General features: G+C 38.7%; 1 protein-coding gene across 1 annotated transcript in view; it reads right to left on the bottom strand.

The window, feature by feature from the left end:
• Positions 1-1207: 1207 nt before the first annotated feature.
• ROBO1 (roundabout guidance receptor 1) overlaps positions 1208-23116 on the bottom strand; it is a gene marked incomplete at both ends in the record, with an annotated part of 493955 nt that continues 472046 nt past the window's right edge. The window contains 8 exons of the mRNA XM_082279020.1: positions 1208-1222; positions 1824-2023; positions 3242-3550; positions 11881-12033; positions 13756-14165; positions 17893-18144; positions 18452-18596; positions 21237-21344. Of these exons, the coding sequence (XP_082135146.1) occupies positions 1208-1222; positions 1824-2023; positions 3242-3550; positions 11881-12033; positions 13756-14165; positions 17893-18144; positions 18452-18596; positions 21237-21344 (1592 nt within the window). The remainder of the gene's footprint in view (positions 1223-1823; positions 2024-3241; positions 3551-11880; positions 12034-13755; positions 14166-17892; positions 18145-18451; positions 18597-21236; positions 21345-23116) is intronic.

Raw genomic sequence — 23116 nt, 5'->3', positions numbered from 1 at the left:
GTTTTGATTATGGCCCACATTTACGTTTGTTACTTTACCATCTGTCATCATTCAAATATTCCAAATACAAACATAGAGCATTAACAAAAAGATGAAAAATATCCCAAAACAAATGCTTAACATTTTCAATAAGACAAAAAAAAAGATTAATAGTTACAATGGTTTACAAACAAAGTTTAGTGATTGTGCTTTTAAAACCAAAAAAAAAAAAAAGATAAGCAGTGCATTACAAAAAAATTCATTGCCAAGATCAAACAAAACTTCTTTAAGTGGCACTTCTTCTTTAAGGTGAATTGACACAAGTAGAGGTCTGAGATTTGGGCCAGTAACAGTTGATGATATTACCTAATCATTATTAAAAATGTCCATTGGTTTTCTTTTCATAAGCATTGTTGAGGCTGAAAATTAGAAAAAAGTTTCAGATAAACTCGCTCATGCTATGATTAGGCAAATAGCAATCACACTGGCTTACCTCCTACCTATCCCAAAGGACATTTTTAATAAGAATGTATTTAATGATGAAAATGGAAAGACAAATCAAAGTACCACAGGGGTTTAAAATGAGTACATATTTACAATAAGAGCCACCTTGTCCCAAATTAATTTTACTTTCATTTGTCAAACTGTATCATCTGCAAAAGGTTAGCAAGAGACTGGCAGAAAACAAGACACACAGTCTGTATTAAGACTGCAAGATACCATTTGCACTGGCTGCAGACTACAGTGAAACCCCGAGAACCACAGAACGTTCTGCAGCACGTTCACTCTGGGGACCTCTCTGATGGCTGCCGTGTCACTTGCGCTGTTACCGACGGGCTCACTGGTGAGCTGGCAGTGCACTGAGCACCGCCTCGCTGGGGAGAAACCTTGGAGTGCCAGGCCCTGGCATTCCCTTCTGTTCTAATCCTGAAGCAGCAGCTGGCCCAAGCACCTTGAAGAGCAGCTTCCCTGCCTGCTCGGGCAGCAAAGGTGATGCACTCATGGTTACGGAATAGGCGAGGGCCCTTCCTAGTGAGGAGGGTTTACAAAGAAAGAATAAAACAAAAACTAGCATTCTGATGGCATGAGGAAAAAGGAAAAATTGTACACTCTGATTGCACTGAACATTATTTCTGGCGTCAAACATCATCAGACTTGAGGCATCTTAAGTGATTTATTTTTTTTCTGATTAGATTTTAAAAGCCTGTTACAGTACATGTTGTTGTCTTCAGCTTTCTGTTTCCTGTATTAAAAAAAAAGAGGACAAAAATTACTACATGTTAAACTTTATTATTTCAAATTTGGCTTATATACTTCTTAGAGATTTGCTACCTTTAAATGATAATTACTAATTTTAATTATGCACAGCAGTGTGACTGTATGTTGGCCACCCTAACTACAACCAGTATTTAAATTGAATCAATATCATTAGGCAGAAAAAGAAAAAAGTTCATGTCTCAATATCTAATAAAATCTACAATGATAAACTGTCAAAAGATGTGAAAAGCAATGTCATGGTATTCTTAGATGCTCTAGTTCTGTATTTTCAGTTTTGAAAGAATCTGGGTAATGTGCTCTTCAAAATACTGTATTTCTGCAAGTTCTGTTCCATAAATTTTAGTGTGGTGACAATTACATTATACTATGTATTACTTGGGTTTTATGGTTTTGGCACATTCTTGAAGTTTATTTACTTGGATTGGGCATAACATTAATGGACAGCTAAATGCACTTATTTTCCTGAACAGAAATATTTCTGCTTCAAAAGTGATTTTTTCCTGGCATCTGTCTAAAAACAAAACCAGCCTTATTGTAGTCATCTTCAGTATTAAAACTGCAGTTACCTCCATCTCTTCTTCTTCTTCCTCTTCTCCTTGTTCATAGGCTCCCAGTACTTGCATTTCTGCAACATTCCTTCGGGCTAGATTTGCTTGATCCCTCTGTCTGCCTCCTGACCCTCTTGATGACATGGAGCTGGAGGAGCTGGGATCTCTCGGATTATTTGATGTTGGAAACGTTGGTCTAGAATATGGCAGGATGTCCTCTGTATAATTCAATGCACACACTGTTATGTTTACAAACCCAGAGATAGTAAACCTAAAATTTCTGCATGCAGCTGATTTACTTTTTATGGTTCTCAGGAGGTTGGAAGTGATGCCTGACAAGAACATGAAATACGCTGCTTCCATAACAGCATTACAGAAGCTTTCTCAAGGAAATTTATAGTCTTTACATGGTAACGTTCACCACAGAAAAACTAATTCATGATTAGTGTCCATTTCATTTTAATTTAGGATCCCTGGTCTATGTTCTACAGGAAAATGAAAAGAACCCTACTCCCTGCAGTATATATTCAATGTGACAGAGTAAGAGGAAATGAGAATACACATATGATACAAGGAACTCAATCCATCTAAATACTGGACCCTGCATTTCTCAGGCTGAATTTGAGACACAATTAGTCACCATGCTTTCGTCACCATCCTCTGTGGTAGCATTCTAGTAACTTTTCTCTGTAGCAATCTACTGTAATCAAACTTCTATTCATGCACCCATTTAACCAACTTACTACCCAAATTCCCCTGATATTATCCCTAAATACCTGTAGGTAGAAAGGACGAGGCATTTGTAGCAATCTGTGCTCATAGTGAACTCTTGGCATGTTCCATTAATGAGTAAACTTACCACTTTCCATATATAAGAGATTACTTTGCTCAGGGCTGGCTCGTATAATGCCATGCCAGTTAGTATTTATAATTAATCCACAACTACTAGGGCTTTCTTACTTTTGAAACAGGACCAGGCATCATTCTGGCCCTTTTGTCCTCTACAAATTGGCAAAATGGGCTAAGTGCTAATCCTTTCGTAGAAAAGTTAAGTTTCTTTCTTACAGATCTACGGTCTGACTTCACTCAGTTCCCTTATAAAGCAGATCATAATGAGAAACATTAAATATAACTAGACTACAAGTGTGTGGTAGGAGCAGGGATACTGATCCTTACAACTTTTAAGGAATATTTCTTTCTGCTTTCCCCAGCATTAGCTTTAATACATGATGGGTCTGAGGGCAGCAAGATAGGAAAAGAATGTTTTGTAAGCTTGTAATGAGCTTGTATTTCTGCTCTCCCCTAACAAGAACCTGCCGCGTGACCCACATTAACACTAGTGGCAATTCAGCAGCTCTAACTTCTCTTCAGCAGCCTGCCAAGTTCCCAGTGACCAACACCCAGCACCCCAGACAACCCCGAGCGGGCAGAATGACCTTGAAGAAGATGAGTTTTTGCTGGTGTGCCGTCTCGTTTTGGTGCTTTGCTTGCTCGCAGTTTGCCGTCGCCGGGCTGCTCCTGCGCTTCCCTGCGCTCCCCCGAGTGCGTGCGCCCGTCGGGATGCTGCCTGCCCTCCGCCCCGTCCCTCCCCTTGTAGCTTGCTCCTTTCCTCTCGGCCGACCTGTCTGTCCTCGCGTCCATGGCAGCGAGCTTGGGCAGCACGACCGGCCGCACCTCCAGCTGCGCCTTGGACTGGGCCGTCGGGGATTTTATGGCTGGAGGTGGCACAGGAGGAGGTGGCAAGTCTAGGAAGGTGAGAGAGAAGAGTCATTGCGGTGACATCACGCACCAGTGAAATGAAGAAATAATATTTAACTTGAACTGAAGAAACAGATGCTCTTGGTTATTTTCAGCCCTCCCTCTGCCCTTCTCTCTCCACCCCAAAAAGTATTATGCTACTGTTAAAACTGCTGATGGGTATTTTTTCAAAAGCTTGAGCTTTAAAAACACAAAGGAAGACCTCTAACTGCCTTTTCAAATCACAATATTTTCTTAAAAACCATTACTAAAAACTGCAATAAACTTTAGGCACTTGGATATTAACAACACCAGTTATGGGTATCAACAAAGAGTTAAGGATAATAACATATCCTTCCTGATATTTATCATTTTTTCTAAGTCCATTCAAGAATACAGCAGCTTGTGCTGCAGGTGCTCAAGGTCTTCAGTGTAGTGAGCATTAAAGCAAACAGGCTGGGATGTAAGAATGTGTATCAGATGCATTGCTGACATATGCAAGGATAAACTATATGTGGTATTGCACTCTTCTTTTAAAACAATAGGTTAAACTAACACACATATCCTTGGTGTCTGAGGGTATGTCATGACATACTAAAGAAAAAACCACAGTCAGTCAATGAAGTAATAAGCTCTCAGAAAAAAACAAAAAAAGAAGAAAAGACACACAAAGACTTCTGAATTTGGCTCTGTAAATTAGCACAACTTAAGGGGTTCTAAAATTCTGTATATTTTAAAATACTATTTATAAAACACACATATAATTTACTCAGTTATATTTTTCTATTCTTGCATTAGGACATAAAACTAGAATATGTAAAACGTTCATCAGGATACAACAGTGCTCTGTGGAATGCAAAATGTGAAGAAAAAAATATAGGAGCCAAGCAAGAAGTGGCAATACAAAAGCAGTTCAAAATGAAGCTGTAGGCACAATTCACAGGGATATAAGAGAACAACAGGTTAAAAAAAGTGAGATGAGGTTAATATTCTCAACTGAAATTACTAGGAAAAAAACCCTTCACTATTAAAAATTGTGACTTCAGCATTTTGTAATAGTGTGCATTTCTATTTCCACAAAAATCTGGAAGCAGCTGTGTTTTTCAAACACAATCACTATATATACAGTTAATTCTCAGTCTATTCAAGAGAATATTTGAACTGAAATTTACATAAAATGGGTCAAAAATAAAGGTAACACTCCTAAGTAAGACAAAACAAGTCTCTAATATATACATGTAAGTTCAGATATGGCACATGCCAGACATTTTTGAGAGGTTTTCCAGTGACACAAAGCATGAGTAACTTGAATCTGCCCTGTGGAAAGGTGAAGCAATGCAGAATTCAGTGCTCTGCAAGCTTACTAGGAACCATCAACCACGTTCACCTGGTGACATATCTTGGAATTATCCCTGACCTGTTTTAAACAAGACAGGAAATTTTATCAATTGGCTGGACTGGAATGATGAGGAAGAAAGATATCAAAAGGTATGGTTCATAAGGTTGGACATACTTCAGGGAAATGATCTCCTGCTGCAATAACTCCACTGTGTTGGTGGAAAAAAGCCCACAACAAACCAACCAAACAAAAAATCCCATCAGGGTAGTTTGTTTGTTGAACTTGAGCAGTTTGGGGAGCATCAGTCTTGGAGAGCAGCTAAAGGTAAACAATTGAAATACTGAGACTTAATTTTAAGTATCTACTTAACACTCGCTCTTTGCAGATATATTTTAAGAAAAAGGACTGTCATTTTCAAAACCTAAGAAAGCATAATGTAAGCTTGGATAAACTATGTGGCTGAATCAAAATGAAGGGGAGGTTTAGACTGGAAATGCTCTTTACCCAGAGAGTGGTTGGGCACTGGAACAGGCTCACAGGGAAGCGGTCACAGCACCAAGACTTACAACATACTTGGCAAGAAAGCACGGGATCAGTTATGTTGCATTCCTTTGTTATCTGTAACTGTTAAACATGGTTTAGAGAGGCAACCTCTGCTCAGTACACAGCCTCAGCAGTGAAAGTCTGTAATTCCAGCCATCAGAGTAGCACTCAGGCTACCTCTTCTAAAAATGGCCTGTGAGGTCCTGCCACCAAACAGCAAACCAAACTACTTCCACTGGGCTGCCCAGCCCTGTAGATGCTAATTTGAATTTCTGGATCACAAAGACCCACAGCCAGATGATCTTAAGTGTCAATATCTACTGCAAAAACTGTTGGTCTGAAGAAGTATATAACCTCTTACAATTCAGCAATCACATGAAAATTCACGTAAAGTCTGCCTAAGGTCTCAGAGTTGTGTGTAGTATGCGCCTTGAAAGCCCAGTGCGTAAAACCATGTCAATCCAGACTAAAGCTTATTGAGCACAAGAACTGTTCTGCAAAAGCAAGACTGGAGATGGACCTCATCTCTCACAGAACACTGATAGTGATTACAGAACTTGGACAAGGTTTAAAAGATAACACAAATTCTGAATTAGCCTGTGGAGATTCCAACAATACTTTCGTTCTTGAGGAGAACTTCCTTCTCACAGCATGTCTTCCCTCTGAAGAGGACACACTGATTTAGAAGTGGATGAAGATACTCAAACTCAGAAGTGTAGGCTTCTGGAACCACAGATGCTTTTCTTTAAACATACTCTTGTTGGATTTGTCCTTATCTCAACCCTTTGGGGTGCATGTTGGGCACTGAAAACTACTGTCATGGTTTTAATGAATCTCCTCTCAGCCGCTCACTCGACCTCCCACCTCTCTTCTCCCACCCCAGTGGAATGGGGAGGAGAATCAAAGTAAAACTCGTATGTTGAGATAAGAATAATAAAATAATTGAAAATAAAAGTAAAATAATATAATAATGGTAAACAATAATAATAATGATAATAATAAGGGAAAAAACAGGTGATACACAACGCAATTGCTCACCACCCACTGGTCACCCAATTGGTCACCACCCACTGACCAATGCCAGACCCCCTTCCTGAACCCAGATGGGCCCCTCTGGGTAAATCCCCAGTTTATATACTGGACATGATGTTCTATGGTGTGGAATATCCCTTGGGTCAGTTCGGGCCACCTGTCTGAGCTATGCTCCCTCCCATTTTATTCTGTGCACCTCCTCACTGGCACAGCATGAGACAAGGAAAAAGAAAAAGGCTTTGACTTAGGATAAACACAACTTGGCAAAAAAACATCATCACCACCATTCTCATTCTAAATCCAAAACAAAGCACCTTAACAGCTGCTGAGAAGAAATTAACTCTACCCCAGCAATGCAATATCATGTGTCTCAACATGCTCCACTAACTTTCTCTGTAATAAAGCACTGAATAGCCCTTCTCTTGAGCCTGCTGATGTAAAGGGAGCGTAGATATCCAACATCAGCCTTTTCAGCCGCCCTCAGAGCCAGTGTCCAGCAGATGCGGCTTGGCAGTGCACTGGATAAATGAATACCAAAGGGAAGGAACATTCCTGTAGCCTATAAAATACAGCTTGGAACAAACTACTCTGTTCAAGAATCCTATCTGGCTACACAGGACAATGAACAAAGTGGTGTTGAATCTTGACTATGGAAAGGGAAGATGCATTGATATAAAAAGTTTCATAAACTGGCAGCAGCTCTATGGTACAGTAATAACTAAAGAAAATTGATATTCTCTTTCAAGAACATTTTTGCAACCTGCAGGGAAACTATAAAAATCTTCATTATAACACAGTACTTCTGACAGAGAAGAATCCTTTACAGAGGGAAAAAAAAATCCCTTTCAGAGGTCAACACTATTACACCCCTGTGGTATTTATTTTAACAGCTCAGATCACAGAGAAAATCCAGATTCAATCTCTCTCCTCGAGTACAAACTGGCACACTTCTTATTAAAAGCAAAATGGAAGCTTCCATTGTAAGGAATAAAAAATAAATCACAAAGCAACATCAAACCAATACAAAGAACTCAGAAGTATTTGTTAAAGGTCAGCTGTGCTCACATGTTTCATTCATGTCTATGTATTGCTGTTACCCTGCTTCCCACGTAACTCAAACAATTAATGGATGCCATTTCGTAGCACAGCCTACAGCAGAAACCTTCCATGTGTGTCTTTTGAAAGGAGAGACCATAATTTTCTAAATGAGAACACATACAGGAACCACGGGATAAGGAAAACAGTATTGAGGAAACATAATCTGCTAAATTAGTTTGATACTAAAGTGGAGAAGCCACAAATAAGCACAAAAAAATTGTTAAGTAGTGACCAATGAGGGAATTAGGCTTCATAAGACAACTCTCTCTTTTAAACTCTATCAGCCTGCATATTTTCAGAGTCACACCCTGAAGAAAACAGCAGTTACAGATTTGATGCAATACTGAAGACGATCCCTGGAAGTTTTCAAGGCCAGGCTGGATGGGGCTCTGAGCAACCTGGTCTAGTGGAAGCTGTCCCTGCCCATGGCAGGGGGGTTGGAAACAGATAACCTTTGAGGTTCCTTCTAACCTAGGCCATTCTATCATTCTCTAAGATACCAAGTGACTTTTTTTCCTATTGCACATTCATGCCGGTGTGCAAAACTCAAGATTGTTCCTGACTTTAAAAAAATTTAGACAGCATTTAAGATTCCCAGACATGTCATAATCTGAGCTATTATTCATGTACTGAAGTTGTTTTCATGCTTTGTCTCTCAAGAAATATGGCTCACACTGTACAGAATAATTGGATGAACAAATCAATACAGCAAAACCCAAAGTGATGCATAAAAGCTGAGGGCTGCTGCTTTTTTTTTTCTTTTAAGTACATTTGCATAATTATCAAAACAATTTTCACTCCAAAAAACCTCCCTCAAGTAACAAAATCAGTATTTACAAAATATCTCATAATGCACTCAGAAGTAAGGACTGAGAAGAGGGCAAGCATCTGAAAATTATTAAAATTCAATAACAAGCTGATTTTTAGCAGAGGTAAGAAATGCATTCCTCCTTATTTTCTACCTTGCTAAAATTTGCTTCATACAGAGTAGATTTTTTTGTACTGCACAGGCAGAGGGAGACAAAAGTACAAATGGTGTTGGCATGCATAAAGGCTTAACATTTCCAAGTGAATATTCGAGGAATATCTGGCAGATGTTCAATTGCCTTTTGTGAGAAATTCAGCTGCCCTCACATCATGTGATTGATACACAGCTAAATAAATCAGTTACAGTCTCAGCCAGTTAGCTGCAAAACTGGTTAGTATTTTTTGTCACTCAGAGATTTAAAGAAGCATCAGGATTTAAAATCTCATGTGAACTGTGAATGGCATAATTCCTATTGAAAGACCTACGGAATCAGAACAATGGCATAGTACTTTTATCCTTTTTATCTAAACACTTACAATTCTGAGGGCTTGTAACAACTGATAAATCAATTCAAGACAGTTCAGAAGAGAGTCTCACATATATATTTTTAGAAAAAACAAACCGTATTTTTTAAAGTTTGGTTTTCTAAATTAAATATGTAAGTAGGTCAGACAAGGTTGAAAAGGAGGGTACATCTGCTAGTTGGTTCTTGTAATGCATTCTTAGTAAACTGTCTTAAAAGGCTAGATGAAGAGCAATTAAAAATGCATACATTTTAATCCTTACCACCTACTGAGCAAAGATTTTTAGCAACAAATATGAAGAACATTTCACTGCCTGGATGACTGTCAAGGAACAAAACAAGTGAGCTGAAATCCCATCCCACATGAAGGAGCAACTGACTTGAACCAGTGCTCACTTAAAATACATAATTTTTACTACTTGGACAATGCAGAGTAGATCATAGAGGACCCTCCTTTATTTAAAAATAGGTAGTAGTAGGTCTTTTATTGCTATGTTATTAAGAAACACACCTTCAGAAAGACCAACCTCTTTCACAATTTTTTCTGTATGAAGAAAATAAAATAGAGAATTTTTTAAGACATATATATTGCTATTGATAATACTCCTAGCATTTTCAACCATTCATGAAAATCTTTAATTTATTTATATATCCTCCCTGTCAACTAATTATTTAAATTCTTCATTACACCTGTATTTCATAGAAGCGTTAGCAAGTAATAATTCAGGTAATTTGGGAACAGTAGAAAATTCTTTATATACAATTCTTTAAAATTCCATTTTAAAGGCTGAGAAGGTAAAGAAGGAATGTATTTTTCTGTTTTTAGTATTTCTTGAATGCTTCTGCTTTTTTCCCCCTACTACTGCAAAAACATGCATGTTCACTCATTATGAGGAAAAAAAAGCAACTCTGTATGAGGCACTCCTTTATAAAAAAGATAAATAATAGTGTGACATCAAGCCAGTATAAAAACCTAAGTATATCTCAGAAAGGTCAATTGTGCTGAAATGTTTCATTCATGCATCCATATGACTTTTCTCCACCTAAGGAAAACAATTAGTAGATGTTATTTTATAACTAATTCTGAAGGGTCACAATATTCTAGATGTGGCTATTAAAGTGAATGGTTAGAATCAACAGTAAGGTTCCAAATATGCTTATGCAAACAGAATGAGGGGAAAAAATAATAATTAAAAAGAAAAAATCTAAACCAAAAAAATCCTTCAACCTTTGAACTGGATTTTATTAGATCTGCAGGAATTAAAGCCATAATTTGCTATTCCCTGAATGACCACACTGTATTTCACTATAAAGAGGTTAGTGGAAATTCTTACCTAATTAGAAAATATGCTGAAGTAAGCAGGTGCTACATAACACAAAACAAATATTGATCATGATTGTCAAATCTATATTGCAATATCTAATAACAATGGCTCTATGATTTAGCTTTGTATAACTACTTTGACAAAAACCTGTCATCAAATACAGGTCCATCTCTCATTTATCCCTGTGTTAGAAGCAAATGGCCACATAAAACATCTTTATTTATTTATTTCTGATGTCCTAGCTATTGTGTTTGTATTGAGGCTTGATGCTTTGCCAATTACTCAGTTAAGAGCATTCTCTTCAAGAGAATAAAAGCTGATAAAATGTCAATAAAATCCTGCGAAACGCCATTACGAGAGTCTCATAAATGTAACGTTTCTGGTACAGTTTTGGGATTTACACCTTGTGTTGTCCTTTCACAGAAGCAAACATGCACAAAACCACTGTAATAACCCCTTGCAATCAGATAATATTCCAACAGCTCAGTTTTGCTGACAGAAGGGGCCTGGGCACAAGCCAAGAGGCCCAGGTGCACTGTGTCATGCCAGCATTTAACGCAGTCTAATATCAGATAGATGCTACTGAGAGAAAATACTCGGAATAAAGTACAGATAATGGCACGGACAACCACTCATTGCTAAATTACTTCTGCTCATCGTGCTTTGAGCTTTGTATTAAATTTTTTCGTCAAGTGGCAGGAATCACAGGGAGAAGTGGTTTCAAAACTCCCTTCTTGTAACCCTGGATAAGGATCTATAATATTAGGCTTTCATATGATAATGGCAAATGATGCCCCTCTTTGAAAAATTTCAGACTGGTAATGAAAGTCCTAATCAGATTGTTGTTGCAGAGAAGCAGGAGGTGGGGAGCTCTGCCCTTCTTTCCTTTTCCCTTCCCTCCCCTCCCCTTCCCCCACATCTCCCTCCTGTTAGCAAATTCAGCAAACTTGACAAGATGGGTTAAGTCTTGGGGAATTTATCTTACATGAATTTCCAACAAAGCCCACGGATTGTTTTATACAACTGGAAGGCAGTGCTTTAATAAAAGCTGCACCACCTGAGGCATTTTCATTAAAGGCTCTCTCTAGACAACATCACAATGTTTGCATTATCATCCTACACCCCCAAGAGAATACAAGCACTGCCTTTTCAGCAAGAGTTGATATTGTGTGTGAAGGCACGAGAGAAGATGATTAGATTTTGCTTTCACTCACAAAGTAACTGCTTGCAACAATGCTGTGGTCAGGATTACAATTCGCTGACTTGTGTTGTCCACCATTTGAATGGTGATTTGGTTTTTTTTCAGGAAAAGACACATACTGAAGGTTTTAATAGTCAGTCACATGAATGAAGATTTTAATCCTAACCACACATTATTCTCAATGACTGTACTATTTAAGCTATCTGGGCTCTTAAATAATGGCGGTAATTAGCCAATTAGGACACTATAGAAAACAGGTGCAAGGCTCTGGAGTGGAAGCATCAATGTACAGTATTAAGGAACTCTGGCATTTAAAATGATTAAACTGTTCAGTGTGTTTAGCAACAGGAAACACAAATCACTGAATTCTGAAACACAGCGTTATCTCTGTGGAAAAATTTCACACACCCGCACTGAATGGATATTTAGAAAGGTTCACTGAGGCTCTCACCCATTTCAGTGGACTCACCATCTGTGTAGACTTCTCTGCGCAGATGTCCTGGCTGGTGTTTTTGCTTTTTGGCAGGTCGGACCTTCTGTATGACAACAGCACTCATGTTGCTGTCGGTGGATACAGGGCTGGTGGGTCTGGGACAGTGTGATGCATGAAAATGTCTACGGCCTGCAAGTGGTTATAGGACAATAGAAGTTATTTTTCTTACCTAAAATAAAACCTTTCATACTTTCTCTTTTCACATCAGAATGCTGTAGCTGTACAAAACCTAAAAATACACTGTCGAAACAATAGTAAAGCTCATCCAGTTTTAGAATGAGCTGTAACTAAATCGAAGCATTTGCTATCCTATCATTAGGCAGGCTGGCTTGGTTGAACAGAAATTATCCAGCTGCTTGGTAGCTGGTAGTTCCTGCCCCAGGAGCACGAAATCCATCATCAGGCAAGCACGAGCAGGACTCCTACCCTGCCAGTTTCTGGAAAGAGCAGAATGTTTCCCTTTCAAGACAGGTTTCCCCTTCCCTAGCTCAGGCCACACGAGGTCATTCCCTGTCAAAAGCAGAGCAAGTCACCAGCAGGTCTCAGGTACTGAAGTCCCTGCTGCCACTTTGAGTGAATTTTCACGAATGCATTGAGCCTGGATGACTGGCATTTTATCATAGATTATTTGCAGATAAGAAGGGTCACATTTTAAGGACATGCAGTCAGGCACATGTAATACCAATGTATACAAACTGCTGCATAGCATGAACTTAACTGTTGCAAAAATATCAGCAACCAGATGTAAAAAGACCTTTTCTAAATATGTAAGTCTCTGCACATATTTATAGGAATTTCTGTGTACAAAATGGATTGAAATCCTGGCCCCGTGGGTACAAATGGGAGTTTTGCCACCTACTTCAACTGGTCAGGATTTAATCCAGAATTACTAAATTACCTCCCCTCTCACTCTTCATGATGAACAGCTGTGTTGAAATGAAACAAAGGACTGTTAACCAGGAGAGGATGTCAGAGATGGCAGGAAGGTTGAAAATCTGTGGAGTCAGGGTGGACACAGTTGTGACAGAGTACCTCTTCTCCAGGCCTGGCAGTTTAATAGGATTGATTGTCAAAACATTCATGGATCTGCCTGTAACTTGCATCCCAGCCTGCTGTGTTCTTATTTCTTAGCTGAACTATAAAAATATCCATTTGGCCTAGTCAGGTTACTGATTACCTGTATATAGCCAGTGCTACTAGTATCCAGCATGTTGTAAAAATGAAATATTTCAAATATCGTGTTTTATATGTTCAGTGGTGATTCAGGAGAAAGGAAAAAGGAAAAAACCAAACATATGCATAAGGCTCTGTTGCGTATGCACAACCTACAATCTAAAATGCTACTCATAACAGCTGTCAAAATATGAAACCAACACAAAGCCAGTTCATCCCAATAATACAACAGTAAAAGCCTGAACAGAATTCCTCAAAAGAAAAAAAAATTCCAATCCAGCAAAAATAGAACTCTAAAGGTTTACTATTTATTTGGACACTTCAATAGACAGGGATTAAATCTTCTCTTGTAGAGTGACTGAAAACACTGGGAGCCTTATACTGGGAAAAGATAGAATTCTGTAATCCTTTTTCTTTTCCCTTTCCTTCAGTTCTGAGTGTAAATCCACCAGCAGGATGGATGTTTGTCCACGATCAATGAGACCGAAGAACTAGGAACTACTTACGAAAAACAATGTAGAGCAGCAATTTATTTGAACTATTTCACCAAAACTCCTTTTTCTGGCTCTTCCTGACTTATAAACACCCTAAGAACAGCAGCTCAGAACGCGTCTGTGGACAGATTCATTTCACAATGGCCACTTTTTCAATTCTCCCATCGAGCAGAGGACCACTCACCTCCTGCTGCCTCGTGCATTTGCCGTCTGGCTACTTTGAGCCCTGCGTACTCCGCAGCTGCTGCCACAGCCTGTGCAAAATCGGCGTCGGTGAAAAACGATCCGTCAGAGGAGCTCACGCTGGAGCGCCCGCTGGAGATGTTGTCTTCTTCAGAGGCTGAACCCCAGCCATTGATCATGGACCCCGTCACGGAGCTCTCCAGATCCCCCACGCTGGAGGCAGGGGTCTGCTCCAGGCCACGCAAAAGGAGCCTCCTGTTCTGCATCTTGGCAACCTCTATGTCTGCCTCATCCTCCTCCTCTTCTGGGGCATCCGTATCCATGTCAGAGACCAAGGGCCCTGAGATGTATCCGTAGGTATGAGGTGGGGAGATGGGCCTTGGAGGGGGTGGAGGACTCACAGGTTGACGTCTGCATAAAAATACAAGGGCGAGAAGAATTGAAATCACATAATGAAGTCAGAGGAAATAGTAGATTGATGAAAATACTTCCTTTATTTCCCAGCAAGCTTGACCTGCCTTTTTAAATCAATCTAATTTATATCTGAAATGCTCAGGTTTGTTTTTTTAGTTTATATTTTTGCTGTAAATCAGAACTGGCAGCTATGTACTTTGAAATCTATCACAAAGAAAGCTGATTTTTTAAATACGCTTCCTTTATCACTGACTTTAATGATAAAGCTGTTCATTTTCCCTAAATAACACATGTAGAGCTAAGCAAAGAGCTGTTTGCAGGTCGTGTGACTATTAAAAAAAACTATTTGTGCACCCTTGAGAGTATAAGCAAGAGAAATAATTGTAAACATATAGCTTGAAACTATCGATGCCAAGAGATGCATCTATCCAAACAGATTGCTCCATTAACATTATCTTCCCTCCACCCATCCTGGTGATTCAGAAAGATATGAAAAGAGAGACTGCAATTTCATTATTTTTTAAATTGATCTAGGTGGCGAAATAAAAGAATTTTCTACTGCAACGTTAGTTCTAGGCCTTAGGGGTACCAACATGCACATAGATCTATAGGTTAACTTACTTTGATCTTTATTTGTCAATAATGGTATCTCCAACTTAAGCAGGCAAAGTATAAGATATCAGATCAATGTTCAAGATTGGTTAATATTTCACTCAGATGTTCCAGGTAGCAACATTGTCAACACGGGGCCACAGACACGCTCTTTGATTGCCATTTGTCTGGCAGGAAAACACACTTTCTGCAGTAATGGTTCTCCTGTTGGCTGTGCTCACCAGGAATTTCTACTTCAGTCTGCTTTGAAAAAAATTTCAAAGTAATTTTCCTTTGTCAACTTTGTCCTCTTATGATCTCATTGAGAAATGGTGACTCTCATAGTTAAATCGTCTCTTTTGTGAGGGCAATTTTGCAATTTTGGTTTTCTTTAAATTTTAATAAATGGGAATACATATTAATTCTGGAAAGAAATGTTAGCAAGGAAAAACCTAATACTGTATAGCAAGAGAAAATTGGATCTTCCCTGGACTACATAATCTAGCCACTGTTTTTCACTTGCTGTATTAAGTACCAAACAGAATGAAGAATATCCAATAATCAATTCATAAAAGCAGCCCTAAATCCCAGAATTTGTTGCTGCCTGGAATCTGTACTTGCTTTGACTAGAGACCTTGCCCAATAAAGTTTTACTGTCTTAATGTAAAGCTCTTGTAACAAATGTCCTTGTGATATATTTGCCTATTCTCTAGGTTTTGGTATTAGAAGACAGGCAACTGGTTACAAAATATGTTAGGGTTCTTGAAAATGTAGTTTGGCTGCCAGCCTTTAAGGATAGGTTAATTGAGAGCAGCTAGTTCACGGGTATAGAGAATTAACAATACTTCTTCCCCTTTATCTGATGCAGGCTCTTGCTTTAACAGTGACATTGTCTCCTATCTCAGCTCTGGCTTCAACACTGGTATCACCTGCTATCCCACTAAATCTTTAGTTTCTTGCTCTCCTTGTTGACTCTTCCAGAGCACAGGTTTCTATTTCAGTTTGCTATATTTCTAGCAAGCTCACCAGACAGAGAAATATTACAGTACACCATCACCACCAGAATCCTATTCTAGATGCCTGGTTCTGACCAGCAAATGAAATAATACCCATCAGAACTATGAGTAAAGCTAATAAAAAGTATGACAAACAGTATTTCAGGCATTATTTTCACTATAAACCCACCATTTACAAGACACCCCAAATCAGTATGGAAAGGCACCACTTGGAATGTATTCTTAGTTTGAAGGTATTGCCACACCACATTTGAAACAGAACCCCACCCCTACCAGAACGGGTTACAGCTGTTGAGCACAGTACACCCAATTCCTCAACAGCAGCCCTGGGTCATATCAACACCAGTAGATGGAACAGGTAGTCAGGAAAGCCTTACAAATCAAATAAATAGAATTATATGACTCTTTTTAAACTGATGAGATGGATGCGGCAAAAAGGAAAGAAAGAGCGTTTGAAAAAGTAAAGCGGAAAAGACAAATTTAGTCACTAACAAATTCTAAGACTTTCAGCAAAGCTAGACTTAACCATTGTAGGAGGGACAAAATAAATATACATTTTATTTTTTCAGTCCACAAAGAGAGTAAGTTGTACATCCTAGGAGCTTAAATTGGAGCATCCTTCCAGCTCCTTATGCCACTACTTTTTGATGGCATTGATGGTGACCAGCCATGAGTATTTGTGTTGAGCAAACTTTCTACTTTCCAGGCAGCTGCTGACTGGTTATGCATGTTTGTATACATCTGCTTTTTGTCTACTCCATTCTGTATGTCAGGACACATATCCTAATCTCCAGAAAATCACAGAGATTCTGGAAAGTCACTCATGACTATCGGTCACTTAGCTTCTCCCTTTTCCATTTGTGTCCAGCTACTTTAACCTCTTTAATATCCCAGAAAATGTAAGTGATTAAAATGAACATTTCTGTGGACCAGCGTACCAGGGCCAATGGAAACTACAGGAAATCAGCCATCCACTAATAAACAGAGTGATTTTAAAGACTTAGGAAGATAGAGGAAAAGATGCACGGTACAAGCATTACCATAAACAGTAAAGGAAACAAACCAAGGCAGATCAAGTAGTGGGGAGCTAAAGTAAAAGCAGATATAGGCTCCTTAAAAAAAAGATGCATAACTACTGCCTACTTAAAAAATGGGAGCCATAAAGATGAACTAAATTTTAAAAAACATTCTGGAAAATACATCCATAAATATCCAGTAAGATATGTTGATAAAATCAGAGCCCTACAGTCTACTCAGAAAAATCATATAAATTTCATTGTAATAGGCTTGCATTTTACTAAAAATAGAAATTCTACACAGAATACTGCAGGTAAGTGTATATATTTGTGACAATAAACAATATGTGCAAACCACTGGCAGAAAAAAATAATAAAAGCTCATAATTTGGGATGGAAAAGCTGTGCCTTCTTAACAAAAGCCAAGAGAAGTAAGCATCATACATAAAAGGGCTCATTCAGAATTCACTGTTTTATGGGAGAGAAGCTGTGAGAGTTTATATGCAAAACAGTTGTAAAAGCAACTCAGAGAAGAAACAAGATTTCCCTGTAGCAAATATCTATCTTTATTAATGTTGGTCATTCCTTTAAATAAGGTTAGATGGAAATGTTAAGAAAATTTTGCAAGCAGTAATTTCCTGTATTAGGATTTACGAGAGGAGGAAAATCTATAGGTTATATAAATTGTATATTTATATATATTCATACATATTGGTGACAAGTTAATTGCACAGTTACTGTGAAATAATGCATGCTATTTTATGGTAATAATGCAGTAAATCTATTGGAAACAATGGAACTGTAATTATATGGTAAGCTGTGTTAACGATACCACTTTAATAACCTGATGACTGTGAATTTAACTTATGTCAGCATCGTACGTACCCTAAAGTGATATACTGCATTCCTTCCCATGGTACAGTAATAAAGCAACTTAATTACCTATTTCTTAGGTTAAAATAGTTCTAGCATCCTGAATTAGAAGTTAAATAGTAACAGAATAATGGGGAAATTGTTGGCCTCACTAAACTCAACAGGAGTTTTCAGTGGGGCTCGGACGACTCTTGTCACATCTCTCTCGCTACATTTGCATTCACACACCTCCGGTCAGGTTGGTGTTGTGTGTGTCCCAGATCCTCCTGACAGTCCTGTAACATGGGCTGGAGTTCTTCCTGGGGAGAGGGGGTGAGAGTGGCAGTTGACTGATGGCTATAGGAGACAGCGGCTGGAGAGGAAGCTGCTCCTCGGACAGGTGGAGTAGGACCTCGCTCATCTTCTTCCTCTTCCTCTAGCTCATCCTGCTGCAGATACATCCTTGCAGGTGGCACAGGACAAGGAATTTCTTGGTCATAGCTAAAATTAATTTTTTAAGAAAATAAGGACTTAAATTTGTACTGTGTAATTAGCATATCTGATACATGTATTAATAGCCCAGAAACAAACCATTGTTCTCTGTGCTCTTGAGAACAGCTCAGTGAGGATGTGCTGAGTGGACGCACACCACTGTCAGTAAGTGCTCTCCAAATTGCCACACTACAGCTCAACGAGCAGCACCAGAACAGTGCTGGAGGAAGGTCTCACTGCCAGCTTGTAGGGCAAATTACAGTCCAATTAACTAGTGATTAAAGCAGGAGATGGAGGATGTCTTCATCTTTCTTACCTTTCATCCACTGAAAGACTGTAATCTTCACTGTTGCTGTGAGGAGGTGGATGTGCTGGAGGGGGTGGGAGAAGATCTGCCCAGTTCATGCCTGCTTGCTTGGGAGCCTTTGGGGTCCGAGCACCCTTCTTGTGCCCTTGACTCCCTGTGAATAAAAAGCAGCACACGTGTAATGCTTTTAAGTCTCTCCTCAGCACCAGCTATGAAAACCGAAATAACTGTAGACCCTCCTAGATGCTCTTGCATTCTTTGAGAATTTACTGTTTTGCTCAGTTTGGAGCAAATAGGCATTCCTCCTTTTTACACCAATTTGTACTTGTAGCTTCTTCGTAGAATTAATCTACATTTTAAGCGGTTGAATTTAGCCAGAAACTTTACATAGCACGGAAAAAACCACATGGGATACAAAACTTTGATTTTTAAAATAAACAGTCAAAATGCGATAAAACCGTAAATGAATTTTACAAGCAATGTCATTAAGAGTGAGCTTCCTACTTCTGTTAATTACATTAAAGATTATCATCTAAAACAAATGAGCTGTAGACATATTTTCTGAAGTGCCTTTATCCTACTTAATTGCCAGAACCTAAAATACAATACGATACAGATATGATCTATTAAAGTTCTACTGTTGCATTAAGTTGCTGAATATAGGTAATTTGTACTTGTCCACTGAAACATTTTAGGCACAATGAAATTACTACTTTTAGTCTAAATGGCAGGTGCAGTTGAAAATAATTACTGGAAGAACTAAAATAACAGAAAGAAAAAATAAAGATCAATGAAGTATTTCACAAATGTTTTCAACTACTTTACTGGAAAATTACAGCTCAGAGCAATGCACTTTAACAGTTCAAATAACTTTGAATAAGACCAATTATTCAGGTGGTCTCAAATTTTAAGTTTGGACATGGCTATGATGAGAACTGGCTCAACAATTGTTCCTTAGTATACATACATTTTAATTCTTTGCTATTGTAACTCCTTTATTGAAGATAAAGCTGCTATAGTTTCGAGTATGTTTTAGACTCCTTCACATTTCTCTCTTAAAATGAGGCATGATTTTATATTATCACAGTAAAGCCTTATGCACATGATTAAATATGCTGTAGTGAGATTTAGGAAGCTTGTTTTTTTCACTTCTGCTGTCTCAGATTTTCCACTCTTACAGACAGCAGTTCTGTTTATTATTGTCCCACACTAGGTGCCAGATACACGTTTTAGCGACGTAAAATTATTCTTCTGCTATCTCAGTATGTCAAGCAAGACCCTAACTATCCCAAGGCGACCTGCATTCTGTACCCTGAGCACCATGATATATACACAGTTCAACACAATTTATTTATTCCTTTGGTCACCTTGCTACATTCCTCCTGGAGTCCTTGGCACAGGACTATAAATTGTTAGTTATGAATAATCCTAATAAGCGTCAGCATGGAGAACACCACCCTCTCATTTTTGAGTGGGTTCATACCCCTGAGATGTTTCATGCTGGATTTCAAGTCTTAACATCTTAGAGCATAGGCTCAGAACCACATCCTGATCTTGCAGACCTGGGAATGGGCAAAAGGCTGTCTCCCAGAACAAAACCACTGAGCAGCTGGGAGAATTGTGAGCTGTGCTTATCTCACCCCAGCCACTGAGAACTCAGATCATCCAGAAGCACAGCAGGGCTCATCAACATATTTATATCTCTACTGTGCCTTGGTCAGAACTGGTCAGGACAAAGCATAGGCTGGGCTTAAGGCAACTGGACTATCAAAGGCAACAGCAGAACAGAATGGGAGAAGTCCTCATCTTGATTAGTAGATGTAAAGTTCAGGGCACTCATGGCTGTAACTCACCCTGTAACTGGTTTGATGTAAATAAACACAGCCTAACTACCAGACTTACAGTAAAGCCCCAAACCAAGCCCATGTGTAGTTTCTAGTTTAGCTCATATACCCCAACCAGAAATCAAACCTGGAAGTGAACAGGTAATAATACCACAATGATAAAGCATAACTTTTGAGTTAAAACATATTCAGTGGTCCCAAAGTACAGAGTGCAATTTCAGTGCTCTGGTCGACACAAAAAGCTGTTTTGTTTCAAGATTTTTACAAAGGATTTTTTACATCGTTTGTAGAGGAGATGCCAAAGAGAAACAAAATTTGTCTACTGTCTATATCTAAACAATGTACAAGAATAAATTTGACATAAAGGGACTGAAACCTATAAAAATTTTATGTATGCCTGAATGCTTTTTTACTCAATAAAATACATGGGTTTAATTTAAAAAGTGAAAAACTTCTTAAAGCAGCTCTGTTGAGTTATCACTCAGCTGCTGTGGTATCTTCAGCTGGTTCATGAACTGGGTAAGTAGACACAAGAGATGGGAAAAAATGACACTGAAGTACCAAGAAGGTAACACATAAATTAAAATCCTTTTTTTTTTTTTTTTTTGGTGACAGTTGAAAAGAAATTTCTATGACTTGCCCATCTGGAAAATATAACATTAACCAGGAGGCCATTAGCATTTGGAAATCCAACCTCTATCCGAGTTCATGACTTTCACAACTTTGGAAAATCAGTCCTTAACTGACATTTAGATGACATTAAGCAATCACGAGGATGTAACAGAAATATAGGCACCTATTGGGAGGAGAGTTTTTGTGCTGTTCAACATCTACTGTCAGTGGATTTTTCCCCATCACTCCTTCTCTAAGCCCAGTAAATATTGCTAATTACAGCTACAGCATCCAAACACCACAAAGCCTAAGGCTTGGAAAACCCTGCAGGTACTCACCAGACGTACTACTGCCTCTGTCTGAGCTGTTGTAGGATCCACCTGTATTCTGGTCATATGACTGGTTGTAGGGAATAGTTGGAGCAATGTTGTCATTTACTCGGTAATCTGCAAGTTTAATGGCATGGTTAATGCTGCCCTTCAGGAACACAACTACTTTTATATACTTGCTTTGTAACACAGAGTAAGATCTGAAAATTGTGAGGAAGAAACAAATTCATTTTTTGGAAGAAAAACCATCCTGCAATCATGTTTTAATTTTAGCTTGTCTCTAATTGAAAAATTAGGGGAAATCATGGGAACTTAGTAGCTGCACAGCTAAAATGCAGTAAAATGGAATTCTATGCACAGGGTTTTCACAAAGCCTCTGCAATGATCAAGTCTCAACAAATATATTTATGTATCTATATATATATACATATGACCAGTGTGAGCATTTTGCATACAAATACTGTCACCTTGATTGATTTTCCATGGTCTCTGCCTAATTTAGGCACGCAGGGCAACCAATGGACTGTGGTAGCTACTTTTGGTTTTTCAAAGGTGACAAACCCACATAGGAGTCAGCCCTGTATAACAAGGGCTGCATGATCTGCTGGAGTAACAATGCAGCTCCAGCTGAATTTGGTTTACAGCAGAAGAGGTCTTTGTTTCAGGTCTGCTGGCTCCAAGAATATTTTTATTTACATTGGATCATGCAGGTTCTACAGGCAAAGCCTTTTTGCTGATGGCTGTCACCATAACTTTCCTCTCCAGTTCCAAAGCACTTGGTACATACACTTAGTACTTTTAAATCTAGATTTGGCAACCAGATCTGTAAAACTTCATCAGGAAGTAAAATATTCATCTGGCAGAACAATACTCTCGTGCTAAAAAGCAATTGCAATTTACAGAGAACAGAAAGGAGGTAAGTTACTCTTCATACAGCAAATAAAACTGTGTCATAAACAGAACCACTGGACGTAAGGTAGTGACAGTGAAGCACAGAATGTAACTCATCAAAATGGTTAGTCTCCATCACGAAAGCTAGAGGTATAATCAGCAGCAAGATGGCTTTGACTTAGGAAATGAGAAAACCAAGATCAGAATATCGACTCATAAAATAGCAAATCAAAACAAAAATAAACAAAACTAAGAATTCAGTCCCCATCTGCTGCAGAAATGCTTGTGATAATGTAAGCATGGGAAAAAGAGCAAAATGATAGATTCCACACCAGAGTGTGTTCTGTAATAGTTTCTCAGCCTAGTTGCATTCCACAGACCACGCTGAAGCCCTACATACCACATATGTTTACACAGAGGATAAACAGTAAATCAGCACTCTGAAATATGTATATATGACTGTCAGCAGACAAGGCTTTAAGGGGGCCTTTCCACACTACAATATGCTAGAGAATATGCAGCTGTAATATACACACTTTGAAAGATGCAGTATCTCCCAGCACATAAAAACCAAACATGTTATAATTCCCAAAGATGTACGTAATACACAGTTCATGGAAGAGAACAATTACAAAACAATACAGCTTTCACCCTCTAGTAAGGAGTCAAACCCCTTGAATTTTCTTTTGGCATGTTTATGTCAAGGGAAGGTGTGACATTTTAAACTGCCCTTTGAACTCCTCTGTGAGTAGATGGGTCCGGTAGAGAAATCAACATTCCTGCAATGAAATGTTTCTTTTTACTGGATCACTTATCACTGTGTGATCACTTGAGTTACAACAATCAATGCAAAAAGTTCCAAGTTAGAATGGGTCCAGCTCCTAGGGATGCTGTTTTGCAAATCAGGTTATTAAAAGAGGTTGCATGGTAGCCTGGAGGACCAGAAAGAAGAAATCACACACCTATTTCTTTCAGCTCCCACACAGTATATTAAAGAA

The sequence above is a fragment of the Coloeus monedula genome, assembly GCF_965178545.1.
Source record: "Coloeus monedula genome assembly, chromosome: 3".
Classification (NCBI taxonomy): domain Eukaryota; kingdom Metazoa; phylum Chordata; class Aves; order Passeriformes; family Corvidae; genus Coloeus; species Coloeus monedula.
This window is presented reverse-complemented; position numbering and strand designations above follow the sequence as displayed.